Source organism: Heptranchias perlo, chromosome 32 (genome assembly GCF_035084215.1).
Source record: "Heptranchias perlo isolate sHepPer1 chromosome 32, sHepPer1.hap1, whole genome shotgun sequence".
In the NCBI taxonomy this organism is placed as follows: Eukaryota; Metazoa; Chordata; class Chondrichthyes; order Hexanchiformes; family Hexanchidae; genus Heptranchias; species Heptranchias perlo.
Window position 1 is genome coordinate 20,344,962 of NC_090356.1, and position 19,929 is coordinate 20,364,890.

Genomic DNA, 19,929 nt, shown 5'->3' on the forward strand with positions numbered 1-19,929 from the left:
TGAAAATTACAGAGTACCGAGGAGGGTTGGACCTTGAACTTGGGCGATAGTGTAAAACAGGCGATAGCGAGTCGGCAGCTCGGTTTACACCTCTCCCGATTTTTACTACCATTAAAAGGTATTGGACCGGGAGAGATGTAAAATGGACTGCCGATTTGCTATCATCCATTTTACATTATCGCACAAAGTCAAGATCTACCCCAGGGAATGGAACAACATTAAAACATAAAAGCACCGTGCAACAAAAAGATAAACTGGAGCTAGGGGATGCATGATATACAGCCCTGCATAATTACTGACTGGGTCAATGCTCTGTCCAGTGTGTACTGACCCAAACAGACCAAAAGATCCCAGGTCTGTGCTGAGTTATCTGACCTTCATGGGCCAGCATGCGTGGAGATGTCGAGTGATGACACGATAGGCCCACTGGAGTCAAGCTGCCTGTTGGCACTCAGTGCCTTGGCTCTGGGGAATGATTGCATGGGCGAGGTATTGGAGGGCAGCTCGGCCTTCAGAACTGCACCCCAGCAAGAGTCAGTGCCTTCAGTAGATGAGCTCACTTTGGGAAAACCCCGCCGGATACACAAGGGGTGAGGTAGTCCTGAGGGTGGCTGGTGCTGGCGGAACTGCACCTCAATATGAATCAGCATCTGCAGGAGCGGGATGGAGAAAATTGGTAAAAACACACATTTATGGGATGCTCGCATCCATTCCAAGAACGAAGGAGTCACAGCCCATCTATCACATGGAAAACATCTGGAGAAAACATTCTGCCTCCAGCAACATTCTTCGCATATTGCGACAATGAATGACTGGTCAGGCACACACTTGCCACAGAGACCAGACCTTCCCCATTCAGTGGACACAGACTGAACCTCGCCAACAATCATTCCACAGCCTCCTAGCTAGGAGCCACTTCAGACAGTGACTTCCCAGCAGCTCAAACCAAAGGAAACCCCCTTCCCATGAATCACAGCAAACCAGAAAACTCAACTTTAAAAAAAACTCCTGACCAATTCTCTCCCCATCGCTCCCAAAGACCCTGGGTACATTTACTTTAGCTGCCAGCAACACCTATGCCTAGCCAGTGAGTGAGAGAAGGTTATTGAATCATGGGAGACATCACAGCCAAGCCCAATCCCATCCTAGCCCAGTTACCACACATACATTTTACATCAGGGGTCACAGGAAAGTGATCGGACACAATGTCAACCTGAACTTGTTGCAATGTTTAGGCATCTACAAGTGCAGCAACAGTCACTAAAAACAAACGGTGCTTGTGTGAGATAAGCATTGTAAACAAGACAGCTGCATCAAATCCAACATAATTGATTGGACTCTGGTGTTAAACAGATGGACTCAATATAAAGTAACAGGCAGAAAGCACCTTCCACAAAGTCAACAACAACTTGCATTTGTATAGCGCCTTTAACATAGTAAAACATCCCAAGACGCTTCACTTGCTTGGCATCCTTCCTTTCCTTCACCCAAATCATACAGAAATAATGGGATTTCCATTGGAATGCCCATATTGTAAATTACAGTTGCAGCAACTGAAAATATCTCAGCCAAAGCTCTTGGTCCAAAACCCACAAAAATAACTCAGGAAAAAGCAGCCAAAAATAACCTGCAACAAAAAACTTCAGATTCAATTAACACCAATTCAAAATAGCAGTCTCCTTTAAATGTTGATTCAAATACAATCACTAATTCGTTGTTAGATCGGTACAGGAGGTCTCGTCATTGGGGAGGAGATTCTTTGCAACATTTGACATGTTTCACCATCTACTAGGCAGGGTGAGCATGAGGGTTTTCTCATGCCCGTTCTGTATGTTCATTTGTAACAGTCATTAAAAGCCAACAACTTAAGTTACTTTAAATACAAGTTTAAGACTTGTGTACTAGGATATATTAGCCCACAGATAGCCTGACTAATGGGGCATTTACCTTACACAAAAACAGAACCAGTCTGTAACTTACTCCTGGGATCTATTTCTCTCTAGACAAACCATCCCAACCCCTTGATTAGATACTAGTCTGTTAGCCACTCCTACGTATCTGTCATTCTATATATAAACCCCTCGATTAGATTCCAGCCTGTAACTCCCCCTGTTAATTATGAATGGCGGACATTTGGGCGAAGTATTCAAGAGTAATCAGCACCCATGGAACCCCCTTCCCCCACCCCCCAGTTAAGAATCAGCTCCTTCAGGAGAGCAACCGAGAAAATAGAGAGAATTCTTTTTAAATCCAAAGATACAGTGAAACCCTGTGATAATTTACTGCCTGGCACAGAGTTATCAACCCAGTAATGCCTTTACAGGAGCTGCATTCCATTAAATCCTGTGACATTCAATAGAAGGGCCAGACCTGGCATCTGTGGTATTAATAAAATGTGTGGAACCATTAAAATCTTAGGTTAAAAATATCGTATTGCGCACATACACAGACAGGCACACACACAGACATAGATGCATGCTGACACACATACACACACACATGCAGACATAGTCAAACACATACACACACGTCTCTGCTGTGCAGCTAAATGGGAGCTGGCATGATTGCACGCACACAGAACGGTCAGGAATACAGGAGCAAATAGTCGACTTCAGTGCAATAATAAATAAGACGGACCTCTTTCATTCTGACATTTCATGTAGTTAAAACACTGCTGTGGTTTGCGGAGGAATGAGAGAGCTGTGCTCCCCAGGGGGAACATGATTAATAATTTAACCTCAGTCTAGATTTTTAGATGCAAGCAATCGACTTGTTCAAAATAGCCTCAGAAACAAGCCACTACTTCTTGGAATAAGCACAAAACAGAACCATGGAGTTCCTTGCTTGATATTCAGCACTGCATTGCATTCCTAGTACCCTAGCGGACGATGAACTATATTAAGTGGGGAAAGGGGTCTTGGCATCATTGAGGAGGGAGTTTTGCCATCAGGATCTTTATCCAAATCCCCTGATGGCACAGTGGAAACATAGTCATACAGACCAAAAGAGCCCCAAGTTAATCCTGGGTGTGTTGAATTAGCTGATCTCAGACAGGGCAGTGATAAGTGCAATCAGCCTCTGTGCTCCTGGGCTGGAGGTAAAGGGAGAATCTGCTAGGGTTCCCTCAGCCCGCTCGGTGTCCAGTGATAAACGCTTGTACATGGGTGAAGACAGGAACAGGCTGCATGGTTGAATAGTTTGCTGATGGTTACAGTTTAGGCTCACATCTGGAGAATGGGTGGTTGGATGAGGAGCTGGAAGGCTGCCAGGACTTGCAGAGTCACCCCATCAAGGAGAAAAATTAGAGGAAGAAAACAAAATCTAAAATGTAACGTTAATATCCCGGAGTGGCCCTGTGACTCAGTACATTAGTGCATCAAAAGGCCGTGCTTTGCAGTGGTTGGGCAGGAGGTAAAACCAGCACATCTCCATAGTTTCCTCGAGTATACAGCAGCGACGAGGAATCTCACCTGTCGCACTGCATTTAAGAACACTAGCACTCGGAAAACTACCCCAAGGAGTTCCCAATCTCGAGTGGGCTGCCAGAATAGGCACTGAACAGAGTCTAGGGAAAGAACAGAGTCTAGGGAAAGAACAGATGGACGATAAGGGGGAGATGGGGAAGAAGTTGATTTAGTCTTGCATCGCCTAATGACTGGATAGATCCGAAATGCATGGACTCCATGAGTGAATCGATCCAATTGCTTGCCTCTCCATATTTGGACCACGCTTTGTGATGATATTCTAGCTATTGGACTGGATATCAGCCTATGTTTAGATTGTTGACGATCCTTTAATAGTTTGTCTGGGCTAACACATGAACAATGGTCACTTGGGAGCAGAAAGGCTGCCCGGTGCCTGTGGAAGTGTTCATCAACGCCTTTAGGAGGGAAGGAAGCAATGATGAGGGAAAAACTCTTGGCATTCAGCTGGATTCCAGTGTCCTGGACACAGTAGGTTAGCCATCTGACCAGTTTTGGACTGAACTTTGAATGATGCATCTGGGAAATTTCTAAAATGAAAACTGGCCCATCATAGGGAGCTGTTACTAATTAAGTTTTTCATCAACAGGAAAGCAGACAGGAGAACTTGAGCTCCAATCCCACCACCATTACACCACAGTTGCACCCCTGACCTGGACCTGGCAATAGATAACAATCCTATCTGCACTCTTCTCCAGTATACCAATGTCCTCCTATATACCTCCTTTATTTCCAGCTGATCTATACACACACATGCACACACACCCAATGAGGCCAGCGAGTCTCATTACTGAATCCTGATTAGATTGCTTTAGGGTTTATTGAGTACTTGAACCAGGGGGCCCGCTTCTTGCTATCTTGAAGTGACCGACTGTACTTAGTGAATTTGAATTACTAATTATTTTGATTTCTATCTGTTTCTCCATGATTCATTTCGACAGCTCACTCAATGTCCTCATCTGCACAATGCATTCAATTAACCCAAGGAACATGCTGGCCAACCACCTCAATCAATAGCTTCACTTCCTGGGATTTGGGAGGTCAATGAGGGAGAGTGATTGCCATCTGTCGAAACTTCAGTTATGTAAAATAGGTCAGTCCCTTCACAACTTGTCCATTTACCAGAAGAATTCAGTCGACTGCAGATGAGTGGTTTTCCCAAAGAAAGCAGGGCTTCCATTTATATAGCACCTCATCACCTCAAACATCCCAGAACACTTCACACACAATTAATTACTTTGAAGTGCAGTGACTGTAGGTACCATTGAGACAGGCTGACAGTAAGTGTTGGACTGTACTCCTAATTATAAAGAACTGGTTATCATTGTAGTCCCACAAAAATAGGGACCCGCTGCAAAGGCTCTGTGGGGAAAGACTGCCGTTTAGAGCCTTCCCGCCATTGTATACCGAGGGGCTGCAATCAGAGAAAACCCACCTCGGGCAGAATGTAAAACACAAATTTATGTAATGTAATGAAATTTAATGTACCTGTAATGAATCTGTAATCAATAAGCTGTATTGATTGAAATGCAATGAGGCACCCTAAAGTGTCATGAACAGTAATTATGTACGATGTGTAATTGTATTGATGGAATTGTATTTGAACTGAACTTGATGTATCATGCAAATTGTATAATATCTGTATTATGTACATTTTGAAATGTGATATGACAACTGTATTGTATATTGTTGCAAATTTTATGAATAAAGCATATTTTTTGAAAAAAAAATAGGGACTGACAAATTTGCTGCTGGATTAAGTCCTCCTGTTGCAGCAAAGCAAGCACAGGAAGCTGGCCCTGTGAATTTGGACTCACCGGTAATCAGAGCCCAGCATAACTGTAGAGAACAGGAACAACTTTTTTTTTTAAAAAGGTGAAATTAAAGCATGTAGGAACATAGGCTAAGTCGGGGAGATTTTAAAAATGTTAAATTTTAAATTAAATTTTTTTTCTTACTTTTCCTTTCTGTCACTTTTGTCTCTCTTAATCCAATCTTTCTTTCCTCTCCTCTGTACCTGATTTGACATTTGAATTCACCCCCTTTAATTCACCCTCCTTCTCAGTCCTTTCTGTGTTTATTTCCCAATCCTTAAATCTGATTGGTTAAGGGGAGACACAGTTGCTTGCCCTATTCTCTCAGGTCACAGATGTCCTGTTTCCCTCGCTGAGCCGTTATCAGCTCGCACTTTCAGCAACTTTGTGGGCAAAAATATTTTTGAGCCGAAGGGTGCAGGGGCAAGACTAACTAACGGCAGACGCCGTTAGATGCCCTGCTGCAACAAAATCTGGCCCAAACTTTGAATTTAAAAATGCATTGTTAAGTTCAGACACTGTGGGTGAAGTGCAGCCTGTGTTATCTACAGGAAGGCATATTTTAAAATCATTCACTTTTTAAATTCAAAACTATTTCATTGAAGGTGAACAGAAAGATGAATCAGCCTCGCACATCCCAGCAAGTGCTTGTTTAGCTGGAATGATGATCTATTCTTTGTTATGTGGGCTAAAGTGTGGTGAGCCAGGAAGATGAGTCAGTCACACGCAAGAGAGTAAACCCAAGAAAAACATTGGTGATGCAGTATAAATAGATGAGACAGCCTTTTATCAGGAACCTGAACAAGATTAGGTTTTACGATTATCAAGTGGAACAAAGCGACCAGCAAGGAAAATATTACAGCTGGATCAAGAAAGATTTTCCCTTTCACTTTAGGACTACGTTAGCAGTTACCTGCAGTAGCCCAGACTGGAAGCCATTTGCATTGTGTCTATTCGTCCACTGCCTGATCAAAGCATCACCAGACCTGGTAAGAATGGTAGCTTTCCTTCCCTAAAGGACATTACAGAAGCAGTTGGATTTTTTTAAGGCAATCCAACAGCTTCAACAACTTCCCAAATTACCCCATTTTCTCTCCTGCTCTCTTGAACACACCATGGGCTTGGTCCTTCATCTTTTTAATACCAAAAACACAGATGGAACTCTGCTCCACAACAGGTTGTGCTATAGCTGACTTCGAGGTGCCTGATGGTGACTGGGGGCAGAGTGAAGACTTCATCTTTTAATGGGAATGCTCGTTTTACTTTAATCAACGTCTAACAGAGCATTCTCAGTAATTCAATCTCTCAAAGTTGCCCGCTTCCACACTTTCATTAACAGGCTGTTGATTAGGGAGAAATTATCTTACCGTTGAGAGGAATTTCTTATGGTAAAAGGAATTTCTGACATGTTTTATTCCCCGGTGGTAACTCTCATCTACAAAAATTCACCATAGAGAAAGACAAATCCAGAAAATAAAACCCGCCATGGATGATAGCTGACTGGGTTAGCAACCAATGTAACCAACTGTCCTAGGGTATTAATGCCCAGGTGGTGCCATTCAAAAAGTTTGCTACATCGGCCAATCTCAAGGAATACCAATCTGCCCCTCAACAAGTGTGCAGCCCAGAGGCAATACCAACCCATTGGGCCAGACTCACCGGCTTGTATTTTTGTAGTATCAAACATCCCAAGCACAGTCCTAAAAAAAGAGGGGATCACTGAAAGCAAGTCCAAATGTTATATACACCTTCTCATCACAGTGTAAAGAACAGCACATCAACATGTGATCGGAACATAAGGTTCCCAACTCTGGTTGGACATATTCTTGGAGGTTTCATCACATGACCTCCAACCGCCCCACCCAGTCAGTCAGCCTTTCCACCCCTCCCCATCTCCAATATTTTTATAACTAATAAACATAAATGAAAGTGTACAAAGAAAATGAAAAAAACATAATGCCCCTGTGACTTTTCTCCCGGGTTTGCTCACAGCAGTCTCCAGGAGATTAAGCTTTAATTCCTGGGAGCTCCAAGATGATCGTAGAGGATTGGCGACCCTACCTGTACATCCTTCACTGTGAATAATCCTGGAATCTGACCACAGATTCACTAGACAAGATAATACAATTATCAAATTAATTATTGCACTAATTGCTCAATTAGATCATTTTGAAAGTTGGGGGATGGAAGAGGGGGAAAGACTTCCCTGACTTGCTCTTCTAAATTCTTTTATCAACAAATTGTTTCCTGATTGGAAACAGGCCCTAGCTTCCAAAAAATAGCTCCCGGCCTGAAGGTCATTTATTTAAACATCTGACTGGGTTTCCTGAGGATAAGCACAGAGAAAGTAAAAGAAAAACACTTCAGAGGAACCGTCCAAAGCACACAGCCCACTCCATCTTAATAATGATTATAATCCCAGTATCTGTTTACCAGACCAACTCAGGCTGCTTGAAAGCTTACAGAAAAACAACAGCGACTGTAATTGCTGCATCTGAGGCGTCTCTACCCAAATGGATTGAGACTCAGGCCTTACCCAGCAGGTTCTAAAAATGGCCAACACTAGACATGACCAGCAATTAAAATTTGAGTAAAATCCATTATTAAACAGCAAGCACATGAACTAAAGAAGGTAGTAGGGTCACAGAGCGAACTGAATGCAAGAGTACCTGAGGATGCTGTGTACTCCACAGATTAACAAACTGGTGTCCGCAGACCCAGGAGATTCACAAGGGTATTCCAAGGAGTCCCTAACAGCATTGGATTTCTGATTTTTTCCCCTCCAGTTACTATATCCACAGCTATATACTAATATCTGTCTTTTGGATTGGACGTCAACCCTGCCTTCTCAGGTGGGCATAAAAGATCCCACGACACTCTTTCGAAGAGAGCAGGGGAGTTCCCCTGGTGTAGTGGCCAATATTTATCCCTCAACCAACATCACTAAAACAGATTATCTGGTCATTATCACATTGCTGTTTGTGGGAGCTTGCTGTGTGCAAATTGGCTGCCGCTCTTCCTACATTACAACATTGATGGCATTTCAAAAGTACTTCATTGGCTGTAAAGCACTTTGGAACGCCCTGAGGTCATGAAACGCACTATATAAATGCAAGTTCTTTCTTTAATTGAAAACATTCTTTGCAATGATGCATTGATTCCCTTTGAACAGCTGACAGTCTTTCAGAAATTAGTACAGAATTTATTTATAGGAGGTTCCTGAAAACCACTGAGCAACTTGAAAGTATCAGATAAAATCTGACAACAAGAGTATTTTACAACTGATAGTAGTTAGAGAATTAAAAGAGCCTATCAGCTGAACCTCAGTATTGGAGTCTACCTTCAAATTACTTCCTGGTGTCTATTATTGTAATTAGAGACTTTGTCATGTTTTTTCTTATGAATTTTGTGTTCATAAAGTTGAGGGACGTTACTGCTGGATTCTGTTTCAGGCAGCCAGTGACAGCATCGGACCCTTTCAGGTCAGGTACAGCATTGTTAAACCCGTCATGGTGTCAGACGATAGTTGACTGGTTTAACATTGTTCACCTGAGGAAGGAGGAAGCCTCCGAAAGCTTGTGAATTTAAAATAAAATTGCTGGACTATAACTTGGTGTTGTAAAATTGTTTACAATGGTTTAACATTGTTAAGGGCCATTTAAATATGGTCTTTCAATTCAGATTCAGAGAGTTTGGTTCTCGCCAGCTGCCTTCCAGTGTTAAATCCAGCAATAGGTTTGTAGTCCCAGGGCACCAGTGTTCTGGCTGATGTGCAGTATATGAGGTGCGGAAGTTAGGAGGTTGGCAAGGGGAGGAGCAGTGGAGAACTCCGGCCTTGAGATGACAAAGGCTTCGATTAGGGAGTTTCAGTGGCAAGGAGGAGTGAAGCAAGAGCAGAGGGAGTTGGCATTATTGAGGTGAAAGAAAGAGGTCCTCAGGGTCAAGCAGGAAGGGAAGGTTCTGCATGTCTGGGCTAAGCCAGAGGTGGAAGTCAGGAGAGAGATGGAGTTGAGGCTGGTAGGTGTAGAGGTACAAGAACAGTGTCTAATATACTGCAGCACCCAGTCTCACTGCCATTTCAGTGAAGTTTTGACTCTTTTTCATTATATTGTCTGTGAGCTTCACAATGATGTGCAACGATGGCATTTGTAGTTTAACATGATTACTGCAGGTTTCAAAAATAGCCTGCAATTAATTACTAGAAAATTCTAGATCCAATATATATGTTATAAATCTACATACAATTTATACATAAAATGTACTCTTCCAGAACACCTTCAGCCACCTCCCTTAACTCTTGCCCTTACTCATGCTCAGGTCTGACCCCCACCTTGTGAAGGGTCTGGGGTCGTTTCGCTACAAGTGCGGTGTTGACGCATTTGGACTCAATATTTGTACATCGGAATTTGAAGGCTGTTATTTTTACATTCTATACTCCAACCCAGACTCCCAACCCTATTTCTATCCCAGAAGAGTGAGTTATCAGTGGTGAATCCTAATTACCCTGCAGTTAATGCAATCAGCCCATAAACTAAATCAAATCCAATAGAGAGACAGAGAAAACAGTAACACTGAACAGGACTAACAATGAAACTGCACAGATTCAATCTCATTCCACAATAAGACAAGGCACTCTATCAGATTAGAATAGATCACGTTAAAGGAGTCAATGTTTGATAAATAAGATTATAACTTAGAATATTTAGAGTTCAGTATTCATGGTTTGCTGTCCAGCTAATGTCTCTGATATGGTGTTTATTTGCAGTTTGATGGGAAACTTCCCTTGATTCTGAGCCAGTGTAAATTTTGGTTGACCTTCTTGATTTGAACAATCCCCTGATATCCTCGAGCCACATGCGCCTCTCTCTTCCCTTCCATCCCCCACTCCCTCTCCATTAGCAGTTTATATATTAAACTTTTCTCTTCTCTAGAAAAGAGAAGGTTGAGGGGTGCTCAAATAGAGGTCTAAGATTACGAAAGGGTTTGATAGGGTAGATGTAGAAAAGGGGCTTCCACTTGTGGGAGAGTCCCAAACTAGGGGCCATTAATATAAGATAGTCACTAATAAATCTAATAAGGAATTCCGGAGAAACTTCTTTACCCAGAAAGTGGTTAGAACGTGGAACTTGCTATCACATTGAGTAGTTGAGGCGACTAGCATAGATGCATTTAAGGAGACGCTAGATAAGTATATGAGGGAGAAAGGAATAGAAGGATATGCTGATAAGGTTAGATGAAGTAGGGTGGAAGGAGGCTCGTGTGGAGGATAAACGCCGGCAGAGACCAGTTGGGCCGAATGGCCTGTTTCTGTGCTGTAATTTATTTGTGGTTCTATGTAATTAGCTGTCCCAGTGCCTCTCCACAGGATCTACTGTTTCTTCAGGATAATGATCTCACTAGTTTTGTCGTTCGTCCTGTCCAGTTGAGTACCTGTCCCTGTGTCGAATGCTGCACCCCATTGTTGGAGAGCATCCGAGATGCATCCACATTTCAAAACCCTCTTTTTATATAATTTGGAACCGATGCACAAATTGAGCCAAACCGATCAATTATGGTGGGGATAAAAAGAAAATCTGTGAGTACCAGAAATACTCGACTTCAGAGAAGAGGACAGGCAATTTATATTTGGGATGTGACCCTAAGTACTGCCGAAGGATCTACACCCAAAACCTGAATCTGTCTTTTCTCTTTCAGACACTGATGGACCAAGTCTGTATTTACAGCATTTTCTGCTTTTAATTTGGCCAAACATATTGTGAAACAGAAAGAATTGACTTAATGGACGCATAGTCCCAATCGGCTTTCCTTGCATACTTGGAAAATATGGGCACGCTCCTCACGATTTTCCTTGCAGTCGGAAAATTAGCTCCAAAGTATCCTGGGGGAGAAATCCGTCTCGGGCGGTGGCGCAAAACGGGCGGTATCGCCTCTGCCGCCCATTTTATGCCCTCCTGATATTCAATCCCATTCACTTCAATAGGACTGAATATCAAGCGAGATGTACACCAGGGGGCTAATGCCCTAGTGCCTGAGACAAGTTTCTACCCCCATAGCCAAGTTGTGATAAATCTGCTCAGTGGAAGTTCTCATTTTAAAGACCACTAGGTGTCTTCCAGTTAAAAAATGGATATCTGTAGAAACAGTGGGTGTAATTTTCTGAGTATATCCAGTGGGGAGGTGTACATCGGGAAATGCCAGGCGTATTGCCCAATGTTTCCTGATACATGCTGGCAGCAGGTAAGTTCCTGATCTTCAGAAAATTTAGTTGATCAACTAACTTTTTCTTATTTATTCTCAGAACTGAACTGTAGAACTCATTCCCACCCCCTTCTACAGTCTGTAGACCTTGTAAAACACAGTGTTGGCATCACCTAACCACTACAGTTTAAATTTATTCCTCTCTCCTATGCTTTTCATAAGGGGGAGGGGGAAGTTAAGACCAGCTAGTGGTAGGGAGCCAATCCCCAAAGGGCATTTAGTGGTCGCTGCTCATGAAATGTCCAGCAGCAACTTGCAGTAAACTCTCCCTATTGGTTGTGGTGAATATCAAAACCAACTAAGAATGGGCCCAAAAATATAAATTCACCAATACCGACACAGGTACACCCATGGAAGGAGGTAGGATAGTGCTAATGGATCCTGTCCCACTGCACACAACAAGCAGGAGATATATCTTCTTGCTGTGTCACTGTAAAGGTTCAATTAAATCACCTTTTGACTGTAGTAAAAGAATGAAGTTTCAAAGATGGAAACCTTGGTCAGGCAAAGTGTTTCTTGTATTCCCCTTTTTCTTTGACCGACTATATCATGGATGGTGCTGGAAGTAGAATTCAACAGTTAACATTTAATTGACCCTATTCCCCTTGCATTCGCACAGCCTCAATAAAGAACATGGTGCAAGAACACGGGTTATTTGATAACCCCACTGGGGCTATACCAGCCAAATTCCTCCTGATAAACAAGTCAAATTTACATTGAAAGTGACACGAAGCCCTTGAGAAACTTCTGGAATTTGTTTCCAGACTCTTGACTTAACCCTGTCAGAACTGCAACAGGAGCGTGTGTGATGGGGGATGGAGAAACAAACAATATTTTTGTTAACCACCATCCTAGAGCTTCCTGTAAAGTTAATTTTTAATTAGTAACTAAATTCTGGTGGTGAGCCAAGGCCCAATGTGCAGGACACCCATCCTTTGGATTCTTTGGTAACCGGCAACTTCCCCCTCCCCCGATCACCCAAGTATTTCTGTTCTGGTACATTTATAGATATTCCCTTGAAGATGCCAATATTTTATTTCTGTTTGAGTATGAGCATTTATAGACAGTCCCTTATCTGACAATGTTGCAATTAGGCAACCAGTTAGACCCAGACAGCACATGTGAGACTGTTTGCATGGTGGAGTTTATAAATGAACAGGAAATGCAGCGTGTTCAGTTATTTCAAATCTTAATCTAGCTCTTTATCATTTCATCTTGGATTTTAATTAACCCTAAAACAATTCAATATTAGAACAATAAAGTACATGGCGTGAGTTTACACAGTTCTTGTGCAGAAAACCAATAAACATTTTACTGGGTACTGTACGTTACCAAAGAATCCAAAAGGTGTGTGTTAGGAGCTAGTGTTACTGCGATGGTCATATCTTCATGTGACTTGGTTGATCTGAAACCCAATCTTGAGTCTTGACAGGCTAATCAACCATGGTAGGCATCTTACGCAAGCCTGATACTGTCTGTATTTGGCATCACACATGTGCAATAGATAACAATCAGGAGAAGCTGCCCTGGCCAATTTTCTCCCCACTTCCCTCACCGAGGGGCCAAATGTAGCATTTCAGCTGTGATTACCGATTTCAGCACAAACCAGAGATTGAACCTGGGTCTGCATGTCTGAGTTCCATACCAGATAGTACATTAACACATAGCCTTTGAGGGGGGCGAAGCTCAGGTTTGCACATCTGACCTGTATACCCCAAGACTGCCAGCAATTCAAGTTGAAACATGTTAGAGGACTGCAATTAACATGAGTCGTGCGTTTCCCTGCAGACGCCATCAGAGTGCCATAGAGGTGTGGGTCCACAAACTGCCGTCAGACCAAACACTAAACGTGGGGGACCTGGTCTTCCGTGCATGCATTCCTCTGCGATCGGGTCTCCGCCATAGCAGGGGAGCTCAATAGGCCGGGGGACCCTGGGTTCAAACAACAAAGTAGCAGGGACAGCAGCACATTCTCCCCAGACCAGAATTGGGGGGAAAAAATTAAAAGGCCAGCATATGTGCAGGAAGCCAGCCTTCCCCAGACATAGAGCCTCAAGACCACGATCGACTGATTTTTATTAGGAATAGATATCAAGGGATATGGATCAAAGGCGGGTAAATGGGGTTGAGGTACAGATCAGCCGTGATCTAATTGACCGATGCGAGGGCCTGAATGGCCTATACCTGTTGCTATGTTCCTATGACGTTATTGCACAATCAGGGATCAGGTGAGTACCAATCCCACAAGAGGGCTCAAAAGCACACACAGTACTAGGGGTGGATCCACGACTCTCTCTCTCACGCACATAATCCAGAGATCAGCACATTTTAATACCTACAGTTCGGTTATTTTCAAATTAAACCAAAAGGCAGATGTATTACATAGAGTTTACAGCACAGAAACAGGCCATTCTGTTTTCTGGTCCATGCCGGTGTTTATGCTCCACACGAGCCTCCTCCCACTCTACTTCATCTAACCCTACGTAGGAATTGTATACATGCACACACGAGGAAACATGCAAAGTTTTAAAATCAAAACTGGGCTGGTTTTCCCCTTCCAGCCACAGCGCTTTTCTGCTCTGCTGCACTGACCTGCCTGCATGATCTCACACTGGTGCCCAAAGACCCGCGTGAAGGTGCTGTTGCTGTCTCCCGGGCTCAAAGTTGCCGACATATCCATGGCTCCTCGGTATTAGTCATGTATTGTGCCTCGTACGCTGGTTCCCAAGGCTCACGTTAGGCCAGGCTCGTGATCCCACGACACAAACTCCAAAAGTTTCCTGGCTGAAGTTACAACCCAGGACGAGAAAAAAAAACAATTGTCGAGTGGTGTAACAGAGGTAGTCTGCAGGCTGACAGGCACTGATCCCTTAACACCACAAAGCCAGTGGCCAACAGCACTCTCTCTCCTTGCAGGCAGGCAACCATGAATCTCCCTGTACCACACAGTCTGCTTTGCAGTGCGACACAGTCAAACACTCTATATTCCAAACCTCCAGAAATAACTGCATTAATTTTCCAACATTTGGTAGCCAATCCTCACAGATAGATCGATCTCTCTCTCTCTCCTTCCCTCACAGCTCTGTTGTCAACATCCAGTGGTAGCTCTGTGTATTCTTTATTGCAGTTCAATGAGATTTGCCCTTCAGGCAGGCTGTGAGGAGGCTGCTTTCCCTGTCAGTGTGCTGACTGGCCTTGGCAGCAGCTTGAGATTAGCTCATTTGCTGGTAAGGAGGGAAGGCAGCAGAAAATGCAGGTCACCTATTTAAGCAGAGTCTGTATCCCACCAGCAACACCATCGCACTGCAACAGCTGCCAATTAAACCGTTAACAGACAGAATGGTGGAAACTGGGTCTGGACTCGACTCACAACACAAGGAGAATTGTGGCACTGCCGCTGGATTTAACAATCATTAATTAATTAATGATGCAGATTGAATACTGAGGACAGCTGAAGGGATTTAAAGCTGCTGCAATTTTCAATCTCCGAGTACAATTTCTGTCAGTTCATTTTTGATTGATTGGTAAATTTCTGAATGTTAGAATACAATATTAACCCTTCCACAGCTGGTAAACCTTTCTCCCCCAGCTTTTAAAGTACGCACTTTGCCCTTTCGAATTGAAACAACTTTCCAGAAATTTCTAGCCTTATCAAGATAGAGCGAGGCTAATTAGTGATGTGGAGATTTAATTTGCAGTTTTCTCTGGTTATATTTTTGGTGTTGGTGCCATTATGTGTTTCCCCCAAATATTGAAAGATCTGTAGAAGCATTTTTAAAAAATGACATTTTCTCCCCTGCAGTTCCTCTTCGCTGCCTGCTGTTCCCACAAGGCAGAGTGTGAAATTTTAGAAATTCTGTGCAGATTCATGTTGCAAGTGTAAGTGTAACAATTTTTGTTCTCACCAGTTCTACAACAGTGGCACACGAGTGCAATTATCACCTCCAAAAACACGTAAACTGGTTATTTATCCATGGGGCCTTGCTGTACACAAACTGGCTGCTGAGTCTGCCTACAAAATTGCACTCTGCTCTGATGTGGTCGGAGGGAACAGCAATATCAGAATTGTACCCCAGTACATAATCACATAGGCTGCATACTACTGTAGCAAACATAAACTGCTTACCTATAAAAGGTAGTCTTAAATCCAGTGCATCAGTCACATTTGAAAGTGTCATACATGCACACTTGTACCTCATTGGCTCGAATATAATATTCCTAAACTAGTGTGTCAGCTGTGGCTCAGAGGTAGCACTCTCACCTCTAAGTCAAAAGATTGATTTGTGGATTCAAGTCCCACTCCAGAGACTTCAGCACATAATCTAGGCTGACACCAGTGCAGTACTGAGGGAGTGCTGCACTGTCGGAGGTGCTGCCTTTCAGATGAAGCTTAACCAAGGCCCCATCTGTCCTTTGGGGTGGACATAAAAGATCGCATGGCACTATTCAAAGAAGAATAGAGTGTTCTCCTGATGTCCTGGCCAATATTTACTCCTCAACCGACATCACTACAACAGATTATCTGATCATGTGTCTCATAACTCTTTGTGGGACCTCGCTGTGGGAAAATTGACTGCTGTGTTTCCCCACATGACAACAGTGACTACACTTCGAAAGTACTTCATTGGCTGTAAAGCACTTTGGGGCCTTCTGAGGTCAAGTTCTTCCTTCTTTAGTGACAAATCAAAACTGAACAATCTTTTTAAAAAAAGTATTTAAAAAAGCAAATCATGACCCATACTAGCACTACTGAGATTAACAGGTAGCTGCCAATCTAGAGACCAACTTGAACAATTAGACTCTAGTTGACCTCAGCAAGTGGCTATTTCCAGCAATTTAAGGCTTTGTGGCCTTAAAGGGACAGGTTAAGCTAAAGACAGCCCCACCTTAGCGGCAGAATGATACAATGTGCGTAACACGGTATAATGTTCCTGTCCTTATAAACAGTATTTTGCATGAGCGGCTTGCAGGAGATCTGTTAGTTAAACGTATTTTAAGTTGCACATCTATGTGTTGTAGGAGCAACACCTCTTCTCAAGTCCAAAGGACAGGATAGAGGAGAAACAGGGCATGGGGTCATGGATGAAGTTCTGATATTTATTTTGTTAATGGCAATTAATTGAGAACCCCACATCAAAAGAACCCAGAAATGTGGGAAAATAGAACTTCTGGTATCTGTTTAGCGGAAATAGAAATTTTCAGACAGACCACTCAAAAACCAGGTTCGAAGACCCATAGAGGAACAATCTCTGGTTTTAGTTACGGGTTCACCAAATGTTAAAAGATCTGTACAACCATTTCTTAAAATCATGTTTTTTCCCTTTAAGATATTTGCTGCATGACCTTAAACTAACTTGTACACTGTTTGAAGTTCCAGCATAAAAATAACTGTGATTAATTAGATCATGCTGTATGAAGTGGGTTTCGATCGTTGGGAGGTGTATTGGGAAAACCTAGAAGAATTAAAAGTAAGCGATTGACAATGATCAAATTTAATTGGGCTATACCGAATTAGCAGAGCAGGGAGTGAAACATGTGGGTTTGAGATTGTAAGGAATACGGTGTATTAAGGGGAAGTGTTTGTTAGCAGGGTGCCTACAGTGGAAAATGATTATGGAAAAATCTCTGAGTAATATCCCAAGGGAGAACTCATAAGAAAACTTAGTAGGACAAATAGTTATTAGCACACCTTGCTGCTCTACCTCCATCTTTGATGGTTATAATAAAGTGAATTTTATTGAGCTGTTTTATTGGTTGAAGAATATTATTGTCACCAGTTCAGACTAATATTGTCATAAATTAACCAATGGAATGACTGCATTGCTAACTGTTCTGTTGTCATAGCAGCTTCCTTGTTACATCATAAAGAAACATTTCTGCCTGTTTAACTATTGAGGGTAAGAGTTGGGGGATAGTTTCAGTACAGTCCACACTCTCACAATCTATTTATTTATATACTAAAAAAATCCAGGTGTTGTGTACCCCTCTCCCAGAACAATGCTATTATTTACATCGGACAGTGCTTTGGATTGGCCTGAGTTTTACTGTCTTTTTTTTAAGTCTTTAGTTTATTTCAGCTGCAGCTGCTGGAGGCACAAAGTCACAGCCAACAGGTAAGTGATTGGCTGGTGACTGGTAAGTAGTTTTTCTTTCCTTTTTTTTCTTGACATTGTAGTTGTTGTTAAGCTAACTTAAGGGTTAAGTCATGGCAGGAGATCCCAGACCCGTGTCATGTTCCTCTTGTGGGATGTGGGAATTCAGGGATCCTTCCTGTGTCCCTGGTTCCTTCACCTGCGGGAAGTGTGTCCAGCTGCAGCTACCGTTTGACCGCTTGACGGCTCTGGAGCTGCGGATGGACTCACTTTGGAGCATCCACAATGCTGAGGAAGTCGTGGATAGCACATTCAGTGAGTTGGTCACACCACAGATAAAAATTACTGAGGGAGATAGTGAATGGGTGACCAACAGACAGAGGAAGAGTAGGAAGGCAGTGCAGGGGAACCCTGCGGTCATCTCCCTCCAAAACAGGTATACCGTTTTGGATACTGTTGGGGGAGATGGCTCACCAGGGGAAGGTGACAGCGGCCAGGTTCATGGCACCGTGGCTGGCTCTGCTGCACAGGAGGGCAGGAAAAAGAGTGGCAGAGCTATAGTGATAGGGGACTCGATTGTAAGGGGAATAGACAGGCGTTTTTGCGGACGCAACCGAGACTCCAGGATGGTATGTTGCCTCCCTGGTGCAAGGGACAGGGATGTCTCGGAGCGGCTGCAGGACATTCTGGAGGGGGAGGGTGAACAGCCAGTTGTCGTGGTACATATAGGTACCAACGATATAGGCAAAAAGCGGGATGAGGTCCTACAAGCTGAATTTAGGGAGTTAGGAGTTAAACTAAAAAGTAGGACCTCAAAGGTAGTAATCTCAGGATTGCTACCAGTGCCATGGGCTAGTCAGAGTAGGAATGACAGGATAGCTAGGATGAATACGTGGCTTGAGAGATGGTGCAAGAGGGAGGGATTCAAATTCCTGGGCCATTGGAACCGGTTCTGGGGGAGGTGGGACCAGTACAAATTGGACGGTCTGCATCTGGGCAGGACTGAAACCAATGTCCTCGGGGGAGTGTTTGCTAGTGCTGTTGGGGAGGGTTTAAACTAATGTGGCAGGGAGATGGGAACCGATGCAGGAAGTCAGTGGGAAGTAAAGTGGTGACAGAAACAAAAGGCAGTAAGGGAGAGTGTACAAAACATGACCGGACAGATGGTCTGAGAAAGCAGGGCAAAGACCAAGGGAAGTCTAGATTAAACTGCATTTATTTCAATGCAAGGAGTCTGATGGGCAAGGCAGATGAACTCAGGGCATGGATGGGTACATGGGACTGGGATGTTTTAGCTATTACTGAAACATGGCTAAGGGAGGGGCAGGACTGGCAGCTCAATGTTCCAGGGTACAGATGCTATAGGAAAGATAGAGCAGGAGGTAAGAGAGGAGGGGGAGTTGCGTTCTTGATTAGGGAGAACATCACGGCAGTAGTGAGAGGGGATATATCCGAGGGTTCGCCCACTGAGTCTATATGGGTAGAACTGAAAAATAAGAAGGGAGAGAACACTTTGATAGGATTGTACTACAGACCCCCAAATAGTCAACAGGAAATTGAGGAGCAAATATGTAAGGAGATTACAGACAACTGCAAGAAAAATAAGGTGGTAATAGTAGGGGACTTTAACTTTCCCAACATTGACTGGGACAGCCATAGCATTAGGGGCTTGGATGGAGAGAAATTTGTTGAGTGTATTCGGGAGGAATTTCTCATTCAGTATGTGGATGGCCCGACTAGAGAGGGGGCAAAACTTGACCTCCTCTTGGGAAATAAGGAAGGGCAGGTGACAGAAGTGTTAGTGAGGGATCACTTTGGGACCAGTGATCATAATTCCATTAGTTTTAAGATAGCTATGGAGAATGATAGGTCTGGCCCAAAAGTTAAAATTCTAAATTGGGGAAAGGCCAATTTTGATGGTATTAGACAGGAACTTTCAGAAGTTGATTGGGAGAGTCTGTTGGCAGGCAAAGGGACGTCTGGTAAGTGGGAGGCATTCAAAAGTGTGTTAACCAGGGTTCAGGGTAAGCACATTCCTTATAAAGTGAAGGGCAAGGCTGGTAGAAGTAGGGAACCTTGGATGACTCGGGAGATTGAGGCCCTAGTCAAAAAAAAGGAGGCATATGACATGCATAGGCAGCTGGGATCAAGTGGATACCTTGAAGAGTATAGTGATTGCCGGAGTAGAGTTAAGAGAGAAATCAGGAGGGCAAAAAGGGGACATGAGATTGCTTTGGCAGATAAGGCAAAGGAGAATCCAAAGAGCTTCTACAAATACATAAA

At 43.3% G+C, this 19,929-nt stretch overlaps 1 protein-coding gene across 4 annotated transcripts in view; it reads right to left on the minus strand.

Moving 5' to 3' along the window:
- LOC137301143 (kazrin-like) overlaps positions 1-19,929 on the minus strand; it is a 656,751-nt gene that overhangs the window by 455,242 nt on the left and 181,580 nt on the right. Inside the window, exon 1 of one of the 4 annotated variants that reach the window (XM_067970592.1) lies at positions 14,147-14,921. The exons of the other annotated variants lie outside the window; for them this stretch is intronic. Coding sequence (XP_067826693.1) covers positions 14,147-14,234 — 88 coding nt within the window. The 5' untranslated portion in view covers positions 14,235-14,921. Of the gene's footprint in view, positions 1-14,146; positions 14,922-19,929 lie in introns of those variants that run through there. 4 annotated transcript variants of the gene reach the window in all.